Source organism: Rhincodon typus, chromosome 14 (genome assembly GCF_021869965.1).
Source record: "Rhincodon typus isolate 14 chromosome 14, sRhiTyp1.1, whole genome shotgun sequence".
Lineage (NCBI taxonomy): Eukaryota > Metazoa > Chordata > Chondrichthyes > Orectolobiformes > Rhincodontidae > Rhincodon > Rhincodon typus.
In genome coordinates this window covers 15,059,038-15,086,311 of record NC_063345.1, presented here as the reverse complement: position 1 = coordinate 15,086,311, position 27,274 = coordinate 15,059,038, and the positions used below count along the sequence as shown (strand labels likewise).

The 27,274-nt window shown below is 41.2% G+C and overlaps 1 protein-coding gene across 2 annotated transcripts in view; it reads left to right on the top strand.

Annotated features, from left to right (window-relative positions):
* Positions 1 to 27,274, top strand: part of LOC109915720 (androgen receptor-like) — a 416,431-nt gene that overhangs the window by 386,172 nt on the left and 2,985 nt on the right. Inside the window, exon 9 of one of the 2 annotated variants that reach the window (XM_048605452.1) lies at positions 7,796 to 9,014. The exons of the other annotated variant lie outside the window; for it this stretch is intronic. Coding sequence (XP_048461409.1) covers positions 7,796 to 7,854 — 59 coding nt within the window. The 3' untranslated portion in view covers positions 7,855 to 9,014. Of the gene's footprint in view, positions 1 to 7,795; positions 9,015 to 27,274 lie in introns of those variants that run through there. 2 annotated transcript variants of the gene reach the window in all.

The window sequence follows — 27,274 nt, the reverse complement described above, 5'->3', positions numbered from 1 at the left end:
GTGGGTGTGTGTGGGTGTGTGTGGGTGTGTGTGGGTGTGTGTGGGTGGAATCCGTTCTACATGTAGGTGGATGGTGGGTGTCAAGGCGATTGGAGGTGGGCTGTAGCAGATAGTACAGGATGGCACAAGACACACTAACATGGCATAAAATGGCTGATCTCCTGGTAAGAATAGCTACAAGCAACAGCAGGTTTAATGGCCAGGAAACATGAGGGGAGTTGGGTGTCCTAGCAATAGAGTGTGAAGCTATTACCAAACTGCATAAAGAACTGGAATTGGACAATGAATGGCAAGTGAAGTAGTTAAGGACAGCATAGTTGAAATTCAACTTATGGAAAGTACCAGGGAAGATAACCTCTACAGCAATCTGACCTCCCAGGAGACAATTTCCAGGCAAAAGTGTTTGCTTTGAATGTGGAAGGAATGGGAAGATAGACCTTTCTCCATGCTAATGGTTTTGTTAAAAGATTGCAGAAAGAATATTCAGGGAATATTCAAGAATAATCATTCCTCAACAACAATTCCTGACTTCTGTAGAAACTTACTGAGACTCTGCCCCATTCCTAAACTCTCCAATCATTGGAAACATTTCCTCCTTCATGTTTTGAAGCATTTGAATGAGTCACCCCTTGATCTTCTAAATGCCAGAGAATGATTCTATGACAACCCTGGCTATGTAATCTCTTCTTGCAATTTAACTCTGGAGCTCAGGTAATACTCTGTTAAATTGATGTTGCACTGCTTCCAAAAGCAATATATCTGCCCCTAAGATATGGTGCTCCAGAATGCTTAGTCTTCCATGCCTGGTCTAACCAGAGCTTTTCAATAGTCAAAACATGACATCTATCATCGTGCAATGTAGTAATTTGGGAGTAGGTTGACATTCCATTAGCCTTTTTGGTTTTTTTGTACTAGTTCATTACATTAAAATAAATCAAGGTACTTGGATCCTAAGTCTCTTTGAAACTCCAATTATTCCATCTTTTTACCGGTTACAAGGTGGTACTCCGTTCTCTCTCTTTTTTAAAAAAAGGAAAGCCCAACATGGATTAAATTATATTTGCCAACATAGAATTCTATGTTCTACAGCTTTGCCTATTTATTTAACCTGTTAATATCTTTTTGTAATTTTATGCTTCTATTTACAATGCTTACATTATCTTCTATATTTGCATTGTCAGGAAATTTGGATGTGTGGCTTTCTGTTCCATCATCAAATACTGAATAAATACAACTATTAGTTGTGATTTCAACACAGCTTCTTGTGGGATATCACTAAACACAGCCAATTAGAATACCTGCCCATTAACACTACCATCTCTTTCCATTCAACCAATTTCCCAACTGGGTCAGTAAATTGGTTGCAGCCCAAGTCCTCAATGTTTGTAAACATTTCTTATGAAGAAACTCAAATAATACCTCCTGGAAAAGTCCATATATATATAACATGCATTGACATTCCCTCTTCACTTGTTTAGTCACTTCTTCAAAAGAAATGTGGCCAGATTTGTCAAGCATCACCTAGTCTTTACAAATCTCTGCTGGCTCGCTCAACTTGTTCTTAATTAACAGACTTTTACAAGATCGGTGTGGAGTGGCAAACTAAAATTATACTGTTCTATGACGCCCACCACAAATCAACAGGCGGCCAAGACTGTAAGAACTTATGCACCAACACTTTGCAGGTTACTCATAATCTGAACTGGACCAGAGAAATAAAGACAGTAGTTACAAGATCAGCTCAGATGCAGGGATTTCTGTGGTACATAATTCAACTTATACTCCTCAAAGCCTGTCCATCATCTACAAGTTGAAGGTCAGGAGTGTGATGAAATACTCCCCACTTGTCTGGATGAGGGCAGCTCCAACAACACTAAAGAATCTCAACACCATCCAAGACAAAGTAGCTTGCTTGATTGACACCTTACCCACCACCTTTCACATTGAATCCCTCCATCACCACCATAATGGCATCAGTATGCATCAAGACGCACTGCAGCTACTTGCAAATGTTTCCCACTTTTCAAACATATGACCTCGAACACCCAGAAGGGCACAGACAGGTACACCTGGGCACTACCATGTGCAAGTTTCCCAATATGCCTCAAACCATCCTGCCTTGGAACTATATCAGCATTCCTTCACTGGGTCAAAGTCATTTAATTCTTTCCCAACAGCACTGAGTCTATCTACATCACATGGACTGTAACAATTCAAAAAGGCAGCTCATTTACCTTCTCAAGGTAAATTTGGAATGGGCATCAAATGCTGGCCAAGCCAGAATCACCCATAACTCTAGGAAACAATGAACAAAAATGAAACACAGGATCTCAAATGAAGTGGAAGGTTTAGACATGCATAAAAGCACCACAAGAGTTCCTGTGTGAAGAGGGAAGAAAGAAAATCCCCAGTGATGGGTGTATGATAGGCAAATGGGTTTTTAAGAAGAACGTGACCATGTGTACCAGATAGCAGAAACCAGACTCTTCCCTCTCTCACTTTGGCCTAGTATCGAATCTTTGTGGCACTTGATACACAAAAATCAGTCATACCAGAGTATGTGACCAAAGGTCAGTTTCACAGCAGCACCTTGCTTTAAAACAGGTAAAGACACTGGTACTGACCTTCTCCATCCTTGGGAAGGCAAGAGTCGAGGTTAGTGCGAGGCCGGGCAGCACGTTTGGAGATTGTGATTGGTTGCCGCTTCCTGGGTGCGGCTCTGGGAGGTGGTACTGGAGGAGCAGCATTCTCCTCTGGTGCGAACTTAAAAATCTGAAAAATTGGAACAAAGTGGAGACATGTTTTCAGAATCCCTTTCAGAGGTTCTCATCACCAACCCCCACCGTGCTCATTTCTTCAGTGGCTTTCACTTAATGTCTTAAGGATAGAATTTCCGTGGGCTCTATCCAAACTCTGGCCCTCACCTTTGTAGGGTAATTTTTTCCTGAAGATGACAATGGGAAATCAAGGAAATAACTAAAGAAATCCCAAATTTGCACATTTGTACCTCCAGCATGGAACTAAGGTGTCCCAAGCTCAGCGGCCTGACAGCACTGAATTAACAATAGCAACAGTGCAGTCATTAACACAGGATGCTGACTGCAAGGAATTACTGAGCCACACAGAGAAGCAGCTGGATTTGAACAAACCATTAACACAGGTTTCAGTTACACAGTGTGTTAATCCAGCACCCTCATGCCATCAGGTTCAGTAACTCAACCAGTCCAGTTCAACCAAATCAACAGGGTCATCAGGATTCACTGTTCACTAGATTTATATTTAACCTTATTTATTTAAAGATCACAACAGTTCTTTGTAGTACAGTTTGATCTTTATTAAAGAACCCTGATGGCACAGCAAACTTTCTGAAAAGGAGTCTTGAAAGAAGAGAGGCACAGTGAAGCTCAGTGCTTTAATATTTTAGGATGTGGGTTGACACCATGTTGTTATATGGTAAGTTCGTGTTCTTTACTGTGTTGGGTACTGGATGTGCCAAGTTCCGGCCGTATGTTTTATTATGTGGATGGCTATTAAAATCAGAAAGGAAAATAAAATAATTCTACCCTATCGAGGCCACTATTGTAAACCTGCTAATTGTGGCTTAGTGGCAACACTTGCCAGAGTCAGAACACTGTGGGCTCTGAGTGCCATTCCAGAGATTTGAGCACGTAATCTAGACTGACTGTCCAGTGTAACACTGGAGGCAGTGCAGCACTGCCTGAAGTGCTGTCTTTTGGACAAAAAAAAGCAAGGCCCTGTTGTCCTCTCAGTTACTGAACTGCCTTAAATGCCCCCAGAATTGCAGTAGCAAGGCACTTCGTTCATGGGCAAAAGATGTTGGCCTCATCAACAACATTCACATCCAAAGAAAGAATTAAAAAAAAACAAATTATTTCATGGAACGTGGGCATGGCTGGCATTTGCTGCGCAAGCCTAATTATCCTCAGATTGAGTGGCCTACCAGGCCATTTCAAAGGGCAGTTAAAAGTCAACCACATTGCCATGGGCCTGGAGTCATACTTAGGCCAGACCAGGTAAGAATGGTAGATTTATTTTCCTAAAAAGGACACTAATGAACCAGATGGGTTTTTACAGCAATAGATGACTGTCTCATGGAATTATTATTGAAACTGGATAGATATTCCAAGTTTGTTTATTGAATTTAAACTCCATCAGTTGCCACGATTGGATTTGATCCTTTGTGCCCCCAGCATATTAGTGTGGATCTCTAGATTACTCGCCCAGTAACATGCTCAGTTGGACAAAGAGCCCAGAGCATTTTCTGAAGACCAAGAGAGTTTACCACCAGTCGCCTGGCCAATATTCAATCCCTCCATCAATATTACTAAAACAAATGATCAGGTATTATTGCGTAATAGGGCCTTGCTGTGCACAAATTTGTTGCCACATTTTGCATAACAATGGCTACACTTCTAAAGAATGTCATTGGTTTGAAATTTGAGGTTGTGAAAGATACAGTATAAATAAACATCCTTTTTTTCTGTTAGGATCTGATTGTAGAATATGATTAATAAAAATCCCTGTCACACGCTCTTGTCCTACGCTTTCCCTTTACCACCCCTGCATCCCACTACTCCTCCCTCTCATATGTTCCTTTGCACACAGACACTTTGTAATACCTGTGTGTAATTTACAGTTTCCTTCTTCTCACCCAAAGAATCCAAGTGGAATGGTCACACCTTGAGTGCCAATGTTTGAAGCCAGCCATTATAATAAGGACCAAGTTCTGATGTGCAGGACCTTCCAGACTCGATGGCTTCGCATTAATTGTTATTAGCAGCTTAGTTGCTACAATTTGCAGCATTTATTTGGTCGTTAGGAGAGACTACATAGCAAAAATGTTTTCTTGCTCATATTAACTAATTAATTGATTGGGCAATTCCTAACATTACTATAATTATCATTTCAGAAACAGGTCTCTTGAACACCTATCAGGCATCCACACCAGTGTAAGCAGTGATACAGCTCCAAACAGTCCTTTTACTTCTGGTGCAGATTGGACAGTACCTTTTCATAATGTTCGATCAAGATTTCCACAACAATATTCTGAAACTTGATGTTTATCATGGCCGCAACTGTATCTTCTTGTGCTCTCATTAATGTCGGTCCAAATATCACCCCCATGTTGAAAGCACTCATCAAGTTCTTCTTATTCTGGCTACAAACACTGCACAAACACAGAATGAAATAATTCGCTGATGAGGCAAAGCAACAGCAAAAAGATTACACCGTTCATTCCAGCCCTACTTCTCGAATACCCATCAGGGACAGAAACCTGTACTCACCCGATCCGGCCTTTGTAAAACTGATCCTATGCCACTGGCTGTTGTCTCCTAAAACTGACCCAACAAGGAACTCAGTTGTTTCAATAACCAATAAATGCCAACTGTGATAAAGATACCAACACAGAAATGTAGGAATTTGGCTTACTTCTGCTCCTTTTCACCCTATAGCGTTTGCTCTACCATTCAACAGAACAATAGCCTAGCTGGTTGTGACCTCATCCCCATTCACTTTGTCTGTCCCCTGTCCCCCAAAGAATCCTTGACTCCCAAAAATCTAAAACACTGCCTTGAATAAATTCAGTGAGCTGACCTCCACTGCTTTCTGGGTAAAGAATTCTACAGAATAACAACTCTCAAAAACAATTCTCCTCAATTCCATCTTAAAAGGGAGGCTTCTTATTCTTAAACAGTGACCCCTCAGCTATGTTCCTCCTGTAGGAAAGGAGTTATCCTCCCAGTAGCCACACTGTCAGGACCCCTCTGGATCTTATAGATTTCAATAAGATCACCTCTCATTCTTCTAAATTCCATTAGGTAAAGGCCTATCCTGTGAACTTTCTTGATAAAGATAAAGCAAGAATGTGGAGTGAACCTTCTCCACACTTACTAACACAATCATACCCTATTGCAAATATAGGAGACCAAAACAGTACACAGTCCCAAGAATAGATAAAAACTATAAAGATTGGACAGAAGGTAGAAGACTGGAGTTGGTCTGCAGTTTAATATCGAATAAATCATCCCCAAAGTGACTTGTCAGAAAACACAGACATGTTCATGTCTTTCTCACTCAACTATTGCACAAGTACAAGCAATCAGATTGAGACTTCCAAAGTACGTACTTTGGTACTCTTGGCAGTAATCGAAATTCACCACCTTCTCAAAACTTCTGACATAAGAAGTTTGCAACAAAGGAGTAAAAGATGAAGTCATTTTTATTCAGACATTATCAGCACCTGTGTGTTACAAGGTCAGTACTCTTCCCTCGGTAGGAAGAAATTACCGCAGATGCTGGAATTTGTACTGAAAACAACAAAGGCAGGAGATCACAGAAGGTCAGACAGCATCCAAGGAGAGAGGGCAAACTAATGTTTCGAGTCTAGATGACTCCTCATCTCAGCTCTGCAGAGCAAGTATCTGGGAAGGATCCATATGTCTCAAACATCATCATAGATGACAGGCTGAGCTCAAATGTCAGAGAAAAAAGGGCATGGCAATTTGGGTGTCCCATCCTCCTTTTCCAGCTGCCCCAGCTGTGACAGGCTGTAGGTGCTCTACTAGAGTCTTTAGTCACCCGAGAACTCATTTCCATGATTGAATCAACTCATCCTCAATCACAAGAGACTGCCGATGTAAGACTGAAGTTCGTTTCCTGAGCCTAGAGGCTGTAAAGATGCTCCAGGATTTGACACAGCAGCACAACATCACAAAAACATCTCTGGCCGCACCAACAACATGGTGGACCTGTCCAAAGGCGGTCCACTAAAGAAAATACCACATCATTTCCTGAATTAACTGTCATTTTTCAATATCTTTTACTGTACAAGGTCAGGCCATTGTAAGGTGTGAAACAAGCAGAAAAATTCCACATATTACATCACTGTTTTTACTTTTTTTTTTAAAGAAAAGATAGCGGTTTGTGTTCAAATCAGATCAAATATTGACCTCCTCAGCTATCTCAGCACTCCGTCTATGTGGGCAGGTCCCCCCAAATTCAACTTATCATGGTTTTACTGTACAAATGAAACCAGGAAGACAGATGTGGACTAAAATGGGTCAAATACCTGGGATCTGGACAATATATTCCTTGCATGTTTTAGTACCACAGAAGTGTCAACTTAACCCCTCAACTCCTAAAGCATGGGACCATTTACCAGTCATATGTCTTATGGCAGCCTTCTGAGCAATTGATTCCTGTGATACTTACTTCACGAGATGTCTAATTATAAGTTCCAGCATTTCCCAGTTTTTCTCTGGTAGCTTATACACCAAGGAGTGAATAGCACCAAGTCTGTAATCCAGGTTGTCAGATTCTGTAACACAGCAAACACTTGTCACAATCAGGGTAGAGATGGAAGGAGACACTCAACACATTTCATTTCCAACTTCAATATCCTATAACGTGGTCCAGCTTCCTACCTTGGGGCCCGATAATATCATCAATTGCGATGGAATTTCCTGTATGAGGCAATGGGAGTCTCCCAACAAAATTACACCCAATATTAACTAACAGATGACCAAATTTTTCTGTCGAACCAATCTGAATAGCTGAGAACATGGGTATGAATGTAAATGCTGATGGAAATAGTGAGCCCTTTATTAGGGTAGAGCAGGAACAGCAGATGAGGGAGACTGAAGGGACTTCTGAGCAAGGCTGGACAATGCAAGTTAAGTGATGGGCGGCTCTGTTGTGGAGATTTCTCTGCAAGTCAATTTTTAAAAAATGCTTAATGGATATTCACAAATTGTTCTGTTTTCTTTTCTCACAGAGGAATGTGTGGAGAGCAAGAGGACGGACAGGGAGAGGTCTGTAATTTACAGAGAATGACCTGCAGACCCTCCTGGATTAACTCATCTGTAGGACTGACTGCATTCTCAACATACCCTCCCTGACAGCTGTTCAAAAGGCAGATGCTGGAGGACCTGATCAGAGTCAGGAAGGGAAGACAATTGCCAGGATCTCCAGAGAGAGGTAGTAGGAACTGCCGATGCTGGAGAATCTGAGAGGATTGTGTTGATCAATGACTGAGTTGCAGAGGGCGCTGAAAGGTTGAAGGCCAGGTGTGTCCTTTCCTCCCTTTTTTTGTTTTGGCACCTTCAGATGGCACAAACCACCTGGGAGAGGAAAAAGACCGGTTGAGAGAGGGTGACTGTGTAGTCCTGCAGATTTCAGTTGCAGACAGAAGGGCGCCATGCATCATCCAGCTGGCAGGCTAGATATTCTGCAGCAAGTGGCTTAACTCCCAGCTTTGCAAAGCGTGTCTGCCATCAGCAAGACATAAATGATCAGAACTCCATCTACTGGCTTAACAATCCACTAAGAAAAGGGACTAAAAACATCTACCAACTTCACAAAAGATAACTAGGAATGGTAAATAAAATCTGGCCTTGCCACAATCCAAGAATGAAGAATAATACAAAACAACTCAATGCTGAAAATGTTCTTTGATGCATTCACTATGAGATCAAACATGAAGACCAGGCAAATGAGCTCCAGAGCATTCAGGAAGATGACTCTTAAAGCTGTCTCTTGGTTGTGCATTGCACAACGAAAAGGGGCAGGCTTATAATCTCAAAAAACATTGAAGAAAAACGTTTTTACTTCCATGGCCTATTAGTGCCATGAACACATATTAGACAGCAATTAACCACGGCCACTCAGTTGATCTTAGGAATTCTGAACAAAGATGAGATAGTCAATATTTTATTCATCTCATCCTGACAATAGAATGAAATCACAGTTCATCAATGACTAAATCCTGACACTCCTTCCCTGATGGCACTGTGGGTCTACCTGTGCAGGAAGAAATGCAGCAGCTTCAGGTGGCAACTCAACAGCACCTCCTCAGGGCAATTAGGGATAGGTAATAAGTCTCAGCCCTGCTCACATCCGATAAGTGAAAATTTAAAGATAATTCGTGTCTAGCATCATCTGACAATGCTAAGTCAATTATAATTACCTACAGAAATAAATCAACTTATGATAAATAATTGCTTTCATTATTTAACTGAAAGGTTAATATGTGGCATTTGTTGATTCTTTCACACTGTCTATGCACTAGCAGGTACATGATCAGTCTTTCCCACTTTCTTTTTGCCCCCCTCCCTCATACTAATTTGCTCAACTGTCTTCACCCCCTCATGATTTTTTTTTTTCTGGAGTTAATTGAATAAAAGCAAGTCTTCAGTAACTTACCAAAGTAACATTCTTCAAATCATCATAAAAGTATCATATAAGGCTACCCACCCTTGGGGTCCCATCACAATGGAGCCTGCTCCCTATCCTCAACTGGCACTTGGCCATATATCCAGCATCACTCACATGGCTAGCACAAATATTCTGCACTTCATTTCAGGACTCCTAAGGCAAGGCATTGGTGGTGATCTTTCAGGAATCACTGGAGTCAGGTAGGATCCCAGGGGACTGGAAAATGGCTAATGTAACACCGCTTTTTAAGAAATTATAGGCCAATTACCCTGCCCTCAGCCAATGGCAACATTTTAAGAGTCCATTATTAATGATGGGATTTTGAAATACTTGGATGTGCATGGTAAAATCAGACTGAGTCTGATGGCTTTGTCAAGAGATGGGCAAGGCTGACAAATCTGTTGGAATGCTTTGAGAAATAAGTTGGACAAAGGACTGCCAATGGAGCTGATCTATTTGGATTTCCAGAAGGCCTATAACAAGCTAAATAAGATAAGAGCCCATGGTGTTAGGGGTAAGGTATAGCATGGATAGAGAATTGTCTGACTGGCAGAAGGTAGAAAGTGGAGATAAAGGAGTATTTTTCAGGATGGTGGCCGGTGACTTGGAGTTCTACAGCGATCAGTTTTGGGATTATAACTATTCACATCATACATTAACAATCTGGACGAAAGAACTGAGGACATTGTTGCTAAGTTTGCAGATGCCACAAATGTAGGTGGAGGGACAGGTAACATTGAGGAAGCGAAGCCGCTGCAGGAGGAATTGAACGGGCTAGGAGAATGGGCAAAGTAGTGGCAGATTGAAAGTGCGAAAGTGAGAGGTTATGCACTTTAGTAGGAAGAATGGAGACACAGACTATTTTCTAAATGGGAAAAGGCTTCCAGAAATCTAAAGCACAAAGGGATTGGGAATCCTAGTTCAGAATTCTCTGAAGGTTAACAGGTTTGACTGGTAGTTAGGAAGGCAATACAATGTTAGCATTCACTTCAGGAGAGCTAGAATACAAAGAACAAGGATGTACTGCTGAGACGGTACAAGGCTCTGGTCAGACCACATTTGGAATATTGAGAGAAAGTTTGGGCCCATATCTGGAGGAAAGATGCAATGGTCCTTGGAGGGGGTCCAGAGGAGGTTTTTAAGAATGATCCTGGAGTTGAAGGGCTTGTCATATGAGTAGTTGAGGACTTTGGGTCTGTACTCAATGCAGTCTAGAAGGATGAGGGGCGATCTGATTAAAACTTACAGAATACCAAGGGCTCTAGCTAGAGTGGAGGTGGAGAATATGTTTCCACTAGTAGGGGAGACTAGGACCCAAGGCACAGCCTCAGAACGAAGGAACACCCTTTAGAACTGAGATGAGGAGGAATTTCTTCAGCCCGAGGATGGTGAATCTGTAGAATACATTACCAAGAAGGCTGTCGAGGCCAAATCATTAACTATAGTTAAGACAGAGATAGATAGCTTCTTGATTAGTAAGGGAATGAAGGGTTACAGGGAGAAGGGCCAGAGAGTGGGCATGACAAATATATCAGCCATGATTGAATGATGAAGCAGTCTCAATGGGCCAAATGGTCTAATTTTGCTCCTTTCTCTTATGGTCTTTGATGCATCTTTATGTGTCAACTAACTCAGCACAAAGTCAAATGCAGGGTTTTCTCCACAAGCATGACCCTGGGCTTTGAGTCACTGGTCATTTAACTCTCCATATTGCTCCCACTCAGTAATGGACACTGGACAGACATTTGAGTTCCAGCAAAACTCAAAGCAAGCTCAAGGAACAATGTCAGCTTTCAGTTTGGTTCTCTACAGCCCTCTGAACTCAACCCAGAATTTGACTACAAATTTTGCCTCCATTTGTTTGTTCCTTTTTTTTTGACTGGGTTGGTCTTGTCTTTTTTTTAAAACAACTTCATTTTACGTTCAAACAGCTATGTCGCCATTCACCCCTCAACTGGACACATCTTAGATTCTTACTAATTGCCACTTTTGTCATTTAACCTCTCCTGCTTTCCACTCTTATCACAAATCTTCCCTTTTGTTGTTTTGCCCCTTCCTTTGTTCCACTGGTTTAAAATCTATTTTATTTCTATCTTCTTCAATTTTGAAGAAAGATCACCAGCCTGAAATGTTAACATCTGTTTCTCTCCACAGATGCCACGTGACTAGCGAGCATTAGCAGCATTGTATGTGTTTATGAACGGGTGGGGGGGTGGGATCTTATAGAAACACAAAATTATGAAGGGAATAGCTAAGATAGAAGCACAGAGGTTGTTTCCAGTGGCGAGTAAAACTAGAACCAGCGGGAGCAGATTTAGGACTGTGTTGAAGAGGAAGTTCTTCACCAGAAGGGTTGTGAATCTGTGGAATTCCCTGCCTAGTGAAGCAGTTGAGGCTACCTTGTTGAATGTTTTTAAGGCAAAAACAGATAGATTTTTGAATAGTACAGGAATTAAAGGGTTATTGTGAGCAGGCAGTTAAGTGGAGCTGAGTCCATGAAAAGATCAGCCATGATCTCATTGAATGCCGGAGCAGGCTCGACAGGCCAGAAAGCCTACTCCTGCTCCTATTTCATATGTTGTTATTCAGGATTTTCTTGTCTGTTCAACTTAGATGTACACTGGGTGACAATTTTAAAAAAGTATATTATTCACTAGATGTGGGTATCGCTGCTGAGCCAGCATTTCTTGTCCATCCTTAGTTGCCCAGAGGCCAGTTAAGAGTCAACCACATTGCTGTGGGTTTGGAGTCACAACAGGTAAGGATGACAGTAAGGATATCCTGAAGGACATTAGTGAACCAGATAGGTTTTTCCAACAATTGACAATGGAATTGCTAGACTCTTAATTCCAGATTTTTATTGAATTCCAATTCCACCATCTGCCCTGGCAGGATTCAAACCCAGGTCCATAGAACATTACCTGGATTAACCATCTATGACAATACTGCGAAGCCATCGCCTCTCCTGTACGAGTTAAGAACTAACCACATTGTTGTGTATCTAGAATTACACATAGGCCAAACTGGTAGGGAGAGTAGATTTTATTCCCCAAAGTGCATTGGTAAGCCAGCAGGGTTTTAGTAAAATTCTGTTAGTTTCTCAGACATCGTTACTCACCCCCACATTTTATTCCTCGTCCATTTCATTGAATTCACATTGCCCAGCTACGGTGATGGGATTTGAACTCCTGTGTCTGGTTCACTGACTACCAGTGCAGTAGCAATGAACACTATGATATTATTCCTGTTCCCCACCAACTCCCACCCCTGAGGCCCATATACTAAGTGAATAACTCAGATACACCATTAGAGCTGAACAAGAACAAAATCCAACACACTTACTGGATGCAGAGACGAGTTCTCTATGGAGCTTGTAAGTCATTACTGGCTCTTCAAGATTCCTGTATTGAGCAGAGAGTAGGATTTGATTTATTATTTGATATTCAACAGAGTCTTACCTTCATAAGAAACAGAAACATTAGGAGGCCTTACAAAAGAATCCAAATTTACACTCATGCCCGCCTATAAGACGTGTTTAGTGGGGGAAGAAGGAATAAATTAATTTCATATCATTTCTTCTAAAAGACAATCAAAATTTTCAAACTCGAAACACTGTCACTTTTTAAAAAAGCGAACAGAAATCTCTAATTTCACTGTTTACATGTGCTCAGCATGAACAAATAATGAACTTGGATTTCTTGTGCACCACTAGATTAGCAAGTACATCATTGGAAACATGTCATGTCAGGAATTAGCCCACACAGAGGGCAAACCTGGGAATAAATCAAGGTTTCTGCATGAATTAAGCATTTAATAGGAAGTCAGCATAGTACACTACTCAGCTTTGGTTACGACTCTAGTGGGAAGATCGTAGCCATATATTGAGCAACACAGTTCCTCAAGCCCTCTCAAACATGCAAATAGCCAATTTCAACCACTAAGGTGATCAATTTGCTTGACTTACTGCTATTCATGACAAAAATAATTCGCAACAGATTTTGTCATTGACAGGAAAAGACTATTGTAAACAAACGTATCCCTTAACAAATGGTAAAAGAATAATATTAATTTGTTACTGTGCTGCTCAAATTATACTCCTTTAACACAAGCCCCAAGCACATTCTTGAAAAAGGCAATTTGACCACAGATCCCACGATGGACAGTCATTTGTCAGTTCTTTTAATTATAATTGCTAAAATTAAATGTTGTCTACAGAACGATAGTTGAACTACAATTCCATAGCCACAGATCCAAGGTCTTTTCTTGTATTCAAAATCTCTCATCTTAGATTTTGTATTTTGTCTTTTCACTCACGCACAGAGAGATGTTCCCCATTTACAGGCTTCTGGATGTCTCTGGGCTGCACAGCACTCACAGGTGTAGAACAAACTGGAGCTGGATCAATCTGAAGGCCGTCACCAGGCAGTCCTCCTCCACTTAAAGACTCCTAGTTTTAGTTTGGCTCACAACACATACAACTAACTGCTCTGAAAGTAACATCACTTTGTCTGGCTAAGATATACATCACACAAACCAAACTGGTCTTCAATTTGCTGATAACAAACTCTTGGCACATTTTAGTTATACAGCAGTATCCAACTTACATATTCCTGTTTATTGTCTAAAAAGAAAAAATATGTGGGGTCCCTTACAGTTTGGATACTTTGAACATCAAGTAGCTGGCACACCATAAGCTTTCCGAGATGAACCTTCAATAGGTATACTTGTATTGAACGTTGTTCAGTGGAATACTGGGTTGAGTCATGGGATGAAGGGGTTGTTTTATGAGAACTAGGGGATATGGTTTTAGAATAAGGAGAGATGAGAAGAAATTTCTTCTCCCAATGTATTATTCTTCAGAATTCTGTACTCCAGAGTGCAGTCGAAACTATGTCTTTGATTATATTCAAGGCTGCGCTGGTAACAGATTCTTGATCCACATCTGAATCAATGTTTATGGGGAACTGCTGGGAAAATGGAGTTGAAGCCAAAGATCAAATCATTCACAATTTTATTGAATTGAGGCCACAGGTTCAAGGGGCCAAACAGCCATCTCCTGCAGCTATTTCTTAAGTTATGGTTGGTGTCAGGTTTAAATGAGCTTAAAAAGAAATGCATTGATTGCAAGTAATTTGACATGATCAGCTCAGGATACAGGATCTAATTAAAAAAAAAAAGGTCCAGGAGAGTACAGGAATGATGGCTGACTGCATATTGGTGCAAGCTGTTTTACAAGACTTTGGACAAGCTAAACTTATGAACACTGGGGACAGGAGAGAATTTGGGAGGTGGTCACATTCAAGGAGATGGGAAGGAAAAGGGAAATTGGAGATGGGATGGCAGTTTACAAGGGCAAGAAGAATTTACAAATGAGGTTTATGGCAGATTTCAGGAGGTGCTGAGGAGTGGTCAAGAGATCAGGAGGGAGGTTTTGTGACTGAGGTGAGTTGAAAAGAATCATGAGAAGCGGATGGTGAGACACAAAACCAGGGAAGGACACAGTTCACAGCTGGGGACAGGGGCCAAACCAACGTACCCTTTTTCTGAACAACAAAAAAACCATATTTGCTCAAAGATTTTACTGCAGGCTTCCAGAATTAAAACTCTTTTGTTAATCACAGTAAGAGAAGAGTTGGTTTGCGTTAATGACAATGCAATCATTTAATGCTGTTTTGATAATCTTCCTGAATGCAAGGGTTAAAATAAATATGAAATAAAACAAAAACTACCCTGAAGGCCTGACATCTTGGGTACAAGAATCAAATCTAACTTCTAGGGAGTACTTAGAACTATTCCTTCTGAAACAAAACTGAACAGCTTTGTAAGCACTTGTATCTTACAAAAAGTATTCAGAACTTCTAGACTATAATCGATGAAGGAAATCTGCTACAAAATCGCTGAGCAGACCCATTAAGAAGAAAAACGATGCTGGTTTCACCTGTTACAAAGAGTGCTGTTAGCTTTCAAGTGTTTCTCTCACACTTCACACAAAAGCCAGCCCTAATGTTCAACACACTCTCACCTAATGATTCAAACTTGTATCTCAGCCCAAAATAATCCAAGACACAGTGCACCCTGAACAAGCAGTAGATTCTTTTCTGTCTCAGGATTACAAAATAGAATTTTCTACGCATTCCCCTCACTTCACAGAATCGTTTGTCAGTCACTTTCGTTCCTGACAGAATTACCAGACACATACTCAAAGAGGAAATTTGCAACAACAGTGGAACAAAATATGCCAATTGTGCAATGAGTTGGAACAATTCTGGGAGATATAAACCCAGAGGTAAACAGACAATTTAGAAAAAGGCTCACTTATTTTCTATAGGTTTTCTTTATAAACATTTGGAATTATATAATTCAGAGGCCATTTGGCCCATAATGTTGGTTCCTTTGAAAGAGCTAGTCAGTTAGTGCTGATCCACTTCTCTTTCCCCACAGCCCATCACTATTGTCTTTTTTGTGTATTTATCAAATTCTCAAAATCAATGTTGACTTTGTTTCCACCAGCCTTTTAGTCAGCACACTCGAGATTATAGCAGATTGTTACATAAGGAAATTCTTTATGTCACCTCTGACCTCTCAGTTAGTCAGTCCAATCCTGCATCCTTCAGTAACTAACCCACCTGCCCAACTACTCTGCCAAAGGCAGTTGTTACGAGTTAAACATCATCTTTGAAGCAATGTGGACTAAGGAGAGATTTGAAGAGGGCTCTCGGCATTTCTATCTTGCCACGTAACTGTGAAATAACTCCAGAGGCCGGTATCCCATCACCAAAGCACCCTTTATTTACACGTGCACATTACTTGACAGCTTACTCAGATCCAGCTCTAAGTGAACAGAACCTCTGACACTCCTGATTATATCTGTCAGCCAGGGGTCCCTGATTGGACCAGGTTAATAGCTCCAATCAGGGAACTCATATTCTATGAGATCCACCTGTCTGACCTCATAATCACTATAACTGAAGCCCTTCAATGCAGGTACCATTCTCGTAAATTTCTTCTGCACCCTCTCCAGGCCCTGACATCCTTCCCGAAGCATGAAGGCCTTTGCAAACAAAGAATGATAGTAGACTCGTAGCTGAAGACCTTTCTAATCCCATTGCAGCTCTTCTCAGAGCTATGTAATTGAGCTCAAACCCAGAATTTGGACCTTACCTCTATATTCACCAGACCTCAATAAAAGTTGTACCTGAGTCAGAGAAATAACTACCAAAACCTGATATTTCTCCTTCATTTTAAAATCTCCATAAACCCACTCTGCAAAACTAAGGCACCAACTGCTCCACAGGACAGGAAGCTATATTATCACAAGGACACACACTTGCCCGGGTCAGTTGAGTTCAGGCCAGATTTTGTTCAGATCAGAACAGCTGCAGCTACCTGCCACTTGTGTTTGTATCAATGAAGCAACTGTTGAAAAGTGCAACATATTGCTGAAGATTTTCTTCTTTCATTCATCAGGACAAATGCAAAAATTCTATATTTTTAACAATTTACATAACAGGAGAAGTGCATGCTGACTGGTTGGCTAGTTGATTGTGATGTTTGACAGTTTGGCAGCTCCCATTGCCAATTTCATAGTAACACCGCACCAATTGGAGTCGACTTGTCAACTAACCAGTACCCTTTCCTCCATAGTGAGAACTGTGAGGACTGTTTGGAAGTTGGTATTCTTGTGTTTTTGTCCTGATTAGTGCAAAACAAAAAGCTTCAGCAACACGTTTCTCTTCAGCCTGTGTCAAATGCCGATTGGGTACTTGTAATGAGGCAACTGCTGCATTTCCATACTCAGAGAGGGAACTCCACCTACTCCCAGAGGGACACTGAGCTGGCATCTCATCATTCACCATTCTTTGGCAAGACAACTTCGATTAGCTAAGGCATTGCCATGGTGAATGAAACAGGAGATAGTAGGCTGACCAAACTCCCAGAGAATCCAAAACAAGTTGAAAATTTGAACATATGCCTTTAGATTGCAGAGAACCAGATCTGTTAACATCTGTCACTTCTAGAAGCGATGTTACAAGCTTGACTGATCATCTCAAATTGGTTGTGAGCATAGCTATTAGCACACTCATGATTGTTCAGCAAATGCCATTCAATAATTAATTCATGCCTTTCCTCTAGTATCAAGAAGCAAACAGCAAGACATTTGTCATGACTGAGGACGGAAATGACATCAGGAGTTTCAGCAAACTAGTTTTTACCTGAAGCCAAGTGACCAGAAGTGTGTTTTTGGGAGCCCTCAGCAATGGGCTCAGTACATCCAGTTGTACTTTACCCGAGACTTGCAGAGATTTTCATCTATAAATTAACTATTTATTTAGAGCTGTGCTTAACGAAGCCTGCTCAGCAGCACATCTTTTAAACAAGAATCAAGGCACTCCAGCACCCGCTGTTCTGCACATGTCCCTGGACTTACTCACCCCACCCCCACTGCCCAACAGCAGGCAAGACCAAGAAAGAAAAATAGATGATAGATTTGTTCAAAGAACTGAAAGTTACTGAATTAAGGCCAGATCGTGAGGGACATGTCTTTGGGTTGTGTTATGAGAAAAAGGTCAGAATTGCACATCATCGCTCAGGTTCACTGAATCCATACTACAGCAGGACACAACTTCCAAAGGTACGGGTTCAATTCCAGCCTTAGGTGACTGTCTGTGTGGAGTTTGCACATTCTCCCCGTGTCTGCGTGGGTTTCCTCTGGGTGCTGCGGTTTCCTCCCACAGTCCAAAGATGTGCAGGCTAGGTGGACTGGCCATACTAAATTGCACTGTAGTGTACAGGATGTGCAGGTTAGGTGGATGAGCAATGGGAAATGCAGGGTTATGAGGATCTAGGTGGATGCTCTTCAGAGGGTTAGTGCAGAATTGATGGGCCAAATGGCCTCTTTCTGGTCTGTAAGGAATCTATGATTCTAAGGCTACAATTTCCAACTCAGTCAACTGAATGTGTTCCTCCTCTAACGCTGACTGGAAAGTCCAGGCCTACTTTTGTTTGTAAGCAACAACTTGCGATTTTGTTTCAGAAAAGACATGGACATCTGGATAGGCTTGAGAAATACAGCCAATTGCCAGAGGTAGGTACATTCTGAAAACAGTGAGGGCAAAATCTGCCTTTTAAGTTACATCAATGAAGAGTTTATTTTTTTCTCAGAACAAAGCTCAGCGAGGGATGGTGATCTGAAACATGCTTGCTGGTAGTACCTTGGATTGGAATACATACTAGCAAAGAGTAAGCTGCTATGGGGAGTGCTTTTTTTTTTAAAATGAACATGGGAGTTGCTGGCCTGGCCTGGCCAGCATTTGTCCCCAATTAAGAGTCAACCACATTGCAGGTCGCTTGTAGGCCTGACGAGGTAAGGACAGCAGATTTCCTTCCCTAAAAAGGCTTTAGCAAATCAGATGTGTTTTTATGACAATTGACAGTGGTTACACGGTCTCTTTTAGACTAGATTATTTGTTAAAAATTGAATTCAAATTTCACCATCTCCCATAGTGGGATTCAAACTGTTGTTCCCAGAATATTAACCTAGAGCTCTGGATTACTAAAACCAGCCACATTACCACTCACCACTGCCTCACCTGGGAAGGGGAGGTTAAGAAATGGGACTAACTGGGGAGGTCTTTCAAAGAGCCAGCACTGGCAGTTTGGACAGAATGGCCTCATTCAAGGAGTCAACATTCTTATACTGTAACATCCTAACAATCTTTAATCTATTAACAAAAACAGACAAAGATATCACTCCCAGCACGTGTAACAAATGATGGAAATTCAGTGTCACAAATGAGAGGCAAGATTAATATTTTTCACCTAATGGATGCCCTAATGAATAGTACCAATGTCAGGGTTGTGGGGTAAAGGCAGGAGATTGGCATTAAGCAACAGTGCTCAGCGAGCCAATGGACACACAATGGGCTGAATGGCCATGTTTTGCACTGTAACAATTCTGTGATTCTGCAGACAGTATCATCCTGCACTCTGTGCCATCTTGGGCCTCTTACCTGAGGTAGTGCTTCAGTGCGCTGGTGATTGTTTTTATATCCCACTCAGAACTCTGGAGATCAACATCACCAGGGTGATTTGGATCTAAAGGAACAAAAACATAAAATAAACTACAGATCACAAAGTGTTGGTCATTATGAACTGTTTAGGTAGCTCAGGCACACTCTGCTCACTCCTCTGTTTGGCAGCACACAAATTGCAAGAGGTGAAGGAATGGCAAACAGGGAGAAAGCCCAGTGCGCCATGTACTCAGAAGTGGTGAGATTCCTCATTGTGAGAGCTTCTCCATACTCTTATAGAGAAGCCTATCACAAAATGTGACCCAACCACCATTATCCTTCTCATTATCTTTTACATCAAAGGTTTTACCGCCCAATTTTCTGCCATTCATACCTGAAGGTACTGACAACCCTCTAGTACTCCATTCAGATGGGAATTCCTTACTTCAGTCCTTTTTGCGTGTCTGTAAGTAACTGTGCGTTTTTGTGTTTGTGCGCATGTGCATGTATGTGCACGTGCTTGTGTTGCAAAGTTGGATAGAGTACTTGTAGATTGGGAGGCAGGACGTTAGAATTTGGTGTTTGTAAAATACTAGAAGGGAAAGCATTGTGTGGTCCCTTTAAAAGATGATGTGCTTTTTCTGTGCTTAGAAAAACTTAGAAAATTTAAACTGGATGTCTGTGAGCAGCAGCTTGAAAGTTTGCAAGTACATAGGGTACCCAAATTGAAACATTTGTATCAAAAGGCTGTACAGTTTGCAGACCAAGCAGCAGTTTTTACCAAAACAACAAGCTTTTGAATTCAGCCAGTCAATTTGAACCAGGCACATAGATACCAAAAACCTATTAAATTTAAATCTGATGGTTTTGACAACATAGGATCAATCCTATTGTAAGGAATATTGATAGGTCATCAAGGGTATAAAAGAAGGGGGCTGTTGGTCAAAACCCCAAAGCTAACTGCCATCCACCAGAGCTAACAAGCCTCAGCTCTCATGAGAGAATTGTTGGCTCTCACAGACTCCTCTATGTCTTAGACAAAGCACCATCTAAACAACAACAGTACCAATGGCACAAATAGTTAATATTCCCAACAAAAGAATTGATGGAGAAGGCATTCCTGACAGAAGGATCGACGAAGACACAGAACATTCTGCAAAACACGTAGCCTGTCATTCCAAAAGACTAAATTCTATTTTTATTTTATATAAGTGGGACTTGTATTTATTGGAAAAGCATATCATTAGAATCTTGCTTTATTCGGAAATAGTTAGAAGGGGTTGATTCGGTTTGTTAATAGCTTAGTTAATTTGTTCACTGTTAGATAAATAAGCTGTTACTTGTTGGTTGTAAAGTCAGGGATTTATTTTATTTAACCACTAGAATTTGTTGAAGGGCAGATTACGCCACTTTTCACACTTCTTTTACCGATGAAAGGACAAGGTGTTCCAGCTTTAGTTCTCAGAGGGGAGTTAATCTGCACTTTATAACACTTGTACATGCACACGTGTGCACAGATAATGTCTTCCCTAGTCTCAGTCCCCACATCCACACAATATTCTCAAGGAGTGGTCTGACCAGTACAACTCCCTCTGATATTGGCTATAAAGCCTGGACTATATATTCCAGGGGAGACCGATGACGTAATGTCACTAGTAATCTGGGGACCCAGGCTAATGTTCTGGTTTGAAATTCCACAACAGTCGGGAGAATTTGAAACTATTTAGTAAATGGTGACCACACAAATATCATCGAATATTGTAAAAGCCCATCAGTTTCAATACTGCCCTCCAAGGAAGGAAAGATTGGACCTTGCACACGGTCTGGCTTCACGTGATGTTAGATCCAAAGCAATGTGGTTGACTCTTACCTGCCCTCCAAAACAACCCTAGCAATCCTCATAATTTAAGGGGTAGTTAGGGATAGGCAATAAGTGCTGGCCTTACCAGCAACACCCCCACTCCAACACATTAAAATGAAAGAAAAAGTTAGCATTTTTCCTCTCAATTATTGCTTGGCACTGATTGAACAAATTGACTTTTGAATATAATGAAATTGCTGGCAAAATTATATTATTGTGTGTCAGTTGTGGTCTGGTATTGATACATCAGGATTTTTTAAAATATGAATGTAGCAAAATTAAATCTATTTATTATTTCATTGGAGGTAGTTTAGGAATGTTTACTAGAGTGATCTCTAGCATGGAGAGATTGTCTTATGAGCAAAGATTGAACAGGCTGGGACTTTACTCATTTGAGTTTAGAAGAGTGAGAGGTGATCTCTTTGAAAGAAATGGGATTTTTAAATGGTTTGACAGGGTAAATGCTGAGAGGAAGTTTCCCCTCATGGGATAGTCTTGGACCAGAGAGCATAGTCTCTGAATAAAGGGGTGTCAATTTAAGACTGAGATGAGGAGGAATTTAAGGGTTGAGTGTCTTTAGAACTCCTTGCCACAGAGAACTGTGGGGGTGGAGTCCCTGTGTATACTATGGATTGAAATTGATTCCAGATCAGTTGGGGAACCAAGGGTTATGAGAAAAGGCAGGAAAGTGGACTTGGAGTGTCAGATCATCCATGAATCCATTGATTAGTGCAGCAGGCTCAAGGCTCCGAATGGCCTCGTCCTGCTCCTGTTTCTGTTTCTTATGGTCTTACTTCAACACAATGTGGACTTGCATCTCTCTACCACTGGCAGCCATGTCATCAACTACCAAGATCCAAACTTTCTATCCTTTCCATCTTAAAACTAGCCTCTATGAACAATACCTGTCTTAATATCTCCTAATCTTGCTCGGTGTCAATATTTTTTGGCTAATTTGGATGATGCTTCCTCTGTGATGTTAAAGGTGGAACATAAATGCAAGTTATTGGGTTACCAGATTGCTACAGTCATCAATATATGGCATCATTCTTGCATCTCATCCAGCTCTCTCATTACCTTCCTTCCAAACTTGCAGACCTTTATTGAAAATGCAACATATACAGACAGGGTAAAGTGATCAAAGCATTTAAAATATGAAATAAGAGAAAAGAAAAGGGAATTGAATGAATTAATGCTAACATTTACTTTTCAATAACTCTACACTCTATGACGAAGACCAGCTTTGAACCATTGGAAGATTTGAAGAGTAAACTATTCAGACTATTTGGAATGACGGACAGGAAGGTAAGGGGGTGTGGTGTAGATCTCATATTCAAGGATGACATCAGGATAGTAGTGAGAGATGATACGTTCTGTGGAGAATAAGGTTGAATCCATTTGGGCAAAAATTAGCAATTCTAAGAAGGAAAAGTCACTAGTAGGTTAGTCTATAGGCCATCAATTAATAACATCACATTGGGGCATGCAATTAACGAAGAAATAACTAATGCCTGCAAAAATGGTATGGCAATTATCATGGGGGATTTTAATCTACATATCAATTGGTCAAACCAGGTCAGTCAAGGTAGCCTTGAGGAGGGGTTCATTGAATGTATCCACGATAGTTTACTTGAACATCATATAATGGAACCAACGAGGGAGCAAGCTATCCTAGGTTTGGTCCTGTGTAATGAGACAGGAGTAATTAATGATGTCTTAGTTAGAGATCCTCTTGGAAGGAGTGGTCACAATATGATTGAATTAAGAATGAAGATGGAAAGTGAGAAGATAAAATCCAATACCAGGTTCCTGGATTTAAACAATGGAGACTATAATAGGCTGTTAGCTTTTGCAGTTAGCTAAAGTTTCTATGAATAGATAAAATGACAAAGAGTGGCTAAGATAAATATTGGTTGTTTAGAGGATGAGAAGGGGGATTAAATAATGCAAAATGAGGAATTAGCCAAGGTCTTCACAGTGGAGGACACGAATAACATGCCAGTAATTGATGACGAGGAGACTAAAATAGGTGAGGACCTAGACACGATCATTATCACGAAAAAGGTAGTGTGAGCAAGCTAATGGAACTAAAGGTAGATAAGTCTCCTGGCCTTGATGGAATGCATCTCAAAATGTGCCTCAAAATGCGCCCCTGGTAATTTTCCAAAATTGGCTGGACTGAGAGGCAGTTCCAGCAGATTGGAAAACAGCAAATGCGACACCACTGTTTAAAAAAGGAGGTAGACAAAAGATGGGGAATTATAGGCCAGTTAGCTTAACTTCTATAGTGGGGAAAATGCTCAAATCTATCATCAAGGAAGAAATAGCAAGACATCTAGACAGAAATTGTCCCATTGGGCAGACGCAGCATGGGTTCATAAAGGGAGGATACGGCAACCCTCAGACTGGGCACAGGATTCCATAAATAACATTCCTGAAACCCGTACATTACCAGCACCCAGTACAGCAGGGGAACTGTGCCAAGTGGTACCCAGACCAGTCAGAGATAACACAGTGTGGAGCTGGAGGAACACAACAGGTCAGGCAGCATCAGGAGGAGCAGGAAAGCCGACGTTTCAGGTCGGGCCCCTTCTTCCCTTTTATCTGAAGAAGGGTCCTGACCCAAAACGTCAGCTTTCCTGCTCCACTGATGCTGCCTGGCCTGCTGTGTTCCTCCAGCTCCACACTGGGTTATCTCTGACTCCAGCATCGGCAGTTCTTACTATCTCTCAGACCAGTAAGAGTTTGGTTTATCCAAATAGGGCCTTCCCAGAACAAGGGGTGCAACAATGATAACTGAGGGAAAGGTCAGGGAGCAAAGACCAGCGATGTCCTCATTAAGGTTGTGTTCTCACCAAAATACTGAGTTAGTAGCTTCTGTACTTGGAGGTTGCTGCCAACAGTTCTGTAAACACCTTCTGTGGTGATTCCTGCAAAAAGTAAACAAATCCAAATTCAATATTTTATAGAAACTGGGCTAAATATTAAAAACCTCTATCTTTCCTCAGACGAGATGTTTTAGGGATAGAGGTTAAAAAAAAGGGGAAATGTATTGCTTAAAGAAACTGATGTCATCTCTACATAAAATCCACCACCCCAGACAGTATGGGACAGAATGGGTGAATGTCCCTGGAAGCACAGTATAAAGCAATGGGGATATGTGCACAATATATGGGTTAGATTCGGACCCCTAGCAGGACACTCAGTAAAATGTCGCCCAGTGGCTTACAGTAACAGGGACACAGCACAAACTTGCTCCCAATTTGCTTAACTCCAGGGGCAACAGAAATAAACAGCCACATGGCTATAACGGCCGTGACACCATGAAAACCCAGTGGGTGCCTGCTGGCATAGCCAACTTGATTTGATTGGATTTTATTGATAATGGGACCTACCTTTGGTCTCCACTGCATTAATACATCTCTTCACAAACTTTACGCCCAATTCATTCAGTTGCACTATGCAAGAGAAGAATTAAAACAAGTGACTGAGGATTAATGATTGGACACGCAACTCAATCTCCAGTACAGAACTGTAAAATGGCCAGTTAAAGCAAACAAGGAAGAAAAATAGGAACATTACACACTTACTTTGCTCTGGTTTTGCATTGGGTGTAATATAGATCTGAAATTCAAATGCAAGAGATTCAATAGCCAATTAATTCAGCAAAGATTATCCTTCAGCACATTAGTATCCCCTAATGCAATATGTTCCATCTTCTCTCATAAAAAGGTGAGGATGCTAAAAATCATAGGTGGTCAGAGTTTCTAAAGCCTCAGTTTGGACAGTGGCGTTAGTAACTTGTGTGACTGTGGGGGGTATCTATCTTCACACGAAGACCCTTGCCAATCTGGATCACTGTACAGTTGTGAAGAACCAGATGTCGCCAATCACTTTGCTAATCGAAGAACTCCAAGCCAATCCCCACCTGTGATTAAATAACCTACAGCAACTGAAATCAAAACCTCAACTAGAGTTAGAAATTTCATTTCCCGGAATCTGGACCTCAGCATGGGAATGGAGGTTTGAGTTTAAAGATAGAAAGCAGCTATTGAGTACTGATAGACAGAAACATCTTCATGCACTGCAGCAAGTCACCAAGACCTTCAATAACACATTTCAAACAAGAGCACCTTTCATACCTGCAAGATGCCCTCAAAGTCACACACCATCCTGACTTTGAAATTTATCACTGTTCCTGAGACAAAATCCTGGAATTCCCTCCCTCAGGGCATTGCAGATGTCCCAACACCACATGGACTGCACCGGTTCAAGAAAGTAGCTTAGCTTCTAAAGAAACACAGGCTGTGCCAGAGGCACTTCCATCCTAATGTTTTTTTTTTAAAAACTACCATTATTACACAGAACATTCCAGAAGTGATGATACCAACAAAAAGAATCAGAAGCTGCCATGAAACTATGCCCTTTCACAGCCACTAGAAAGTTTTAGTTACCTTTCATAACGAACTCTTAAACAACAGCTGGTTTGCATGCAAGGTCCCACAAAGTATTAGTATTAGTTGAGGGAAGAACAGGTGCCAAGACACAGGCAGCTGACTTGTTTGACTTTGATATGACGTGGGGTCTTTCACACCCACTGCAGAGATGAACAAGCCTTCAATTTAACCCTGCATTCAAATACCACACTTCCACCAAGGTGACACTCAAGGGTGGCCAGTGGCTGCTACCAAATTCAAACAAACATTTACTTTTGCATTATAATAAAAACATTATTACACACCCTGACTGCAGCAGTAAATTGCACAAAGTGTGAAACCAGGCAGAACGTCAGCAGAATATGCACACAGTTTGAATGAGTTACCACCACAGCCTTTTTTTTAAGCTGACCAACAGGGAAAAGTTGACTGATGAGTTAGTCAACATTCATTGCAGTCTTGGCGAGAGTTTCTTCACAATGAGAAACCATGAATAGCAAAATCTCTAAGCAGAATCTGCCATCAAACAGATCAATTATGGCTCTAACCTCAGCAACCTCAACCCTGTCCAATACTTTGGTTTCTGTATTTGGAGAGGGTGGAGATATTTGTTGACTAAACTGAGCAATTAAACAGTTTGCAGAAGACTGGCAATAGTCATTTTCCACGCTTGCAAGAATGATTCCCTATTGGGCAGGATGCAAATATTTCATTGAGCTTTTCCAACTCTTCCATTAGGGCATAGGGCCAGGAATCCTGCCATCCCACTTAGCTACAAAAGGGATTCTTCTGTGTCATTTTGTCTCAATTATAGAATGCTGAATTTCTTTTATATATTAAAGAAAATGTACCTGTTTCGGGCCAACATTCCACTACAGAGATACATTCTGGAAATCAATCTCAGTTTTGTAACCAGCACACTCAAACGCTTTCTCTTCGATTTTTTTATTGAGTTAAATCCAGAGGCAGAGGAAATGTGTTTCCAGTGAAGTGCAGGACCCAGCCAGGAGGCTGTAATGAGACCTACTTACGGTTTTAATGGGCTGTTAATATTGGATTACAAAGAAGCATTTTGATTAAAGTTCTTCTTGGCAGTGCACGATGTGACTGGATTTATGATAGCACCAACGCCCCTACAACCACCACTTCTGCTCAGACAGGGTGAGAAACAGGCGGTACATAAATGCAAGTCATATTCCTTTTCTCCGAGGTAGTGAATGAAGTTCTGGTGCGAGGTGCAAGTGAGATAGAGAGAGAGAGAAAAATATATAAAATCACTACATTGAATTCATTCACAGGATGTGAACATCGCTGACTGGGCCAGCATTCATTGCCCATCCCTGAATTGCCCACAGGGCATTCAGAGTCAACCACACTGTTGCGGGTCTGGAGTCACATGTAGGCTGGACCAGGTAAGGATGGCAGATTTCATTCCCTGAAGGACATTAGTGAACCAGATGGGTTTTCCTGACAATCAGCAATGGTTTCATGGTCACCAATAGATTCTTAATTCCAGATATCTTTTATTGAATTCAAATTCCAATTCCACCATCTGCTATGGTGGGATTTGAACCAAGGTCCCCAGAACTTTAGTTCAGTTTCTGGATTAATAGTATAGCAATAACCCCACTAGCCATCACTTTCCCCCAATGAGAGATAGTAGGAACTGCAGATGCTGGAGAATCCGAGACAACAAGGTGCAGGGCTGGATGAACACAGCAGGCCAAGCAGCA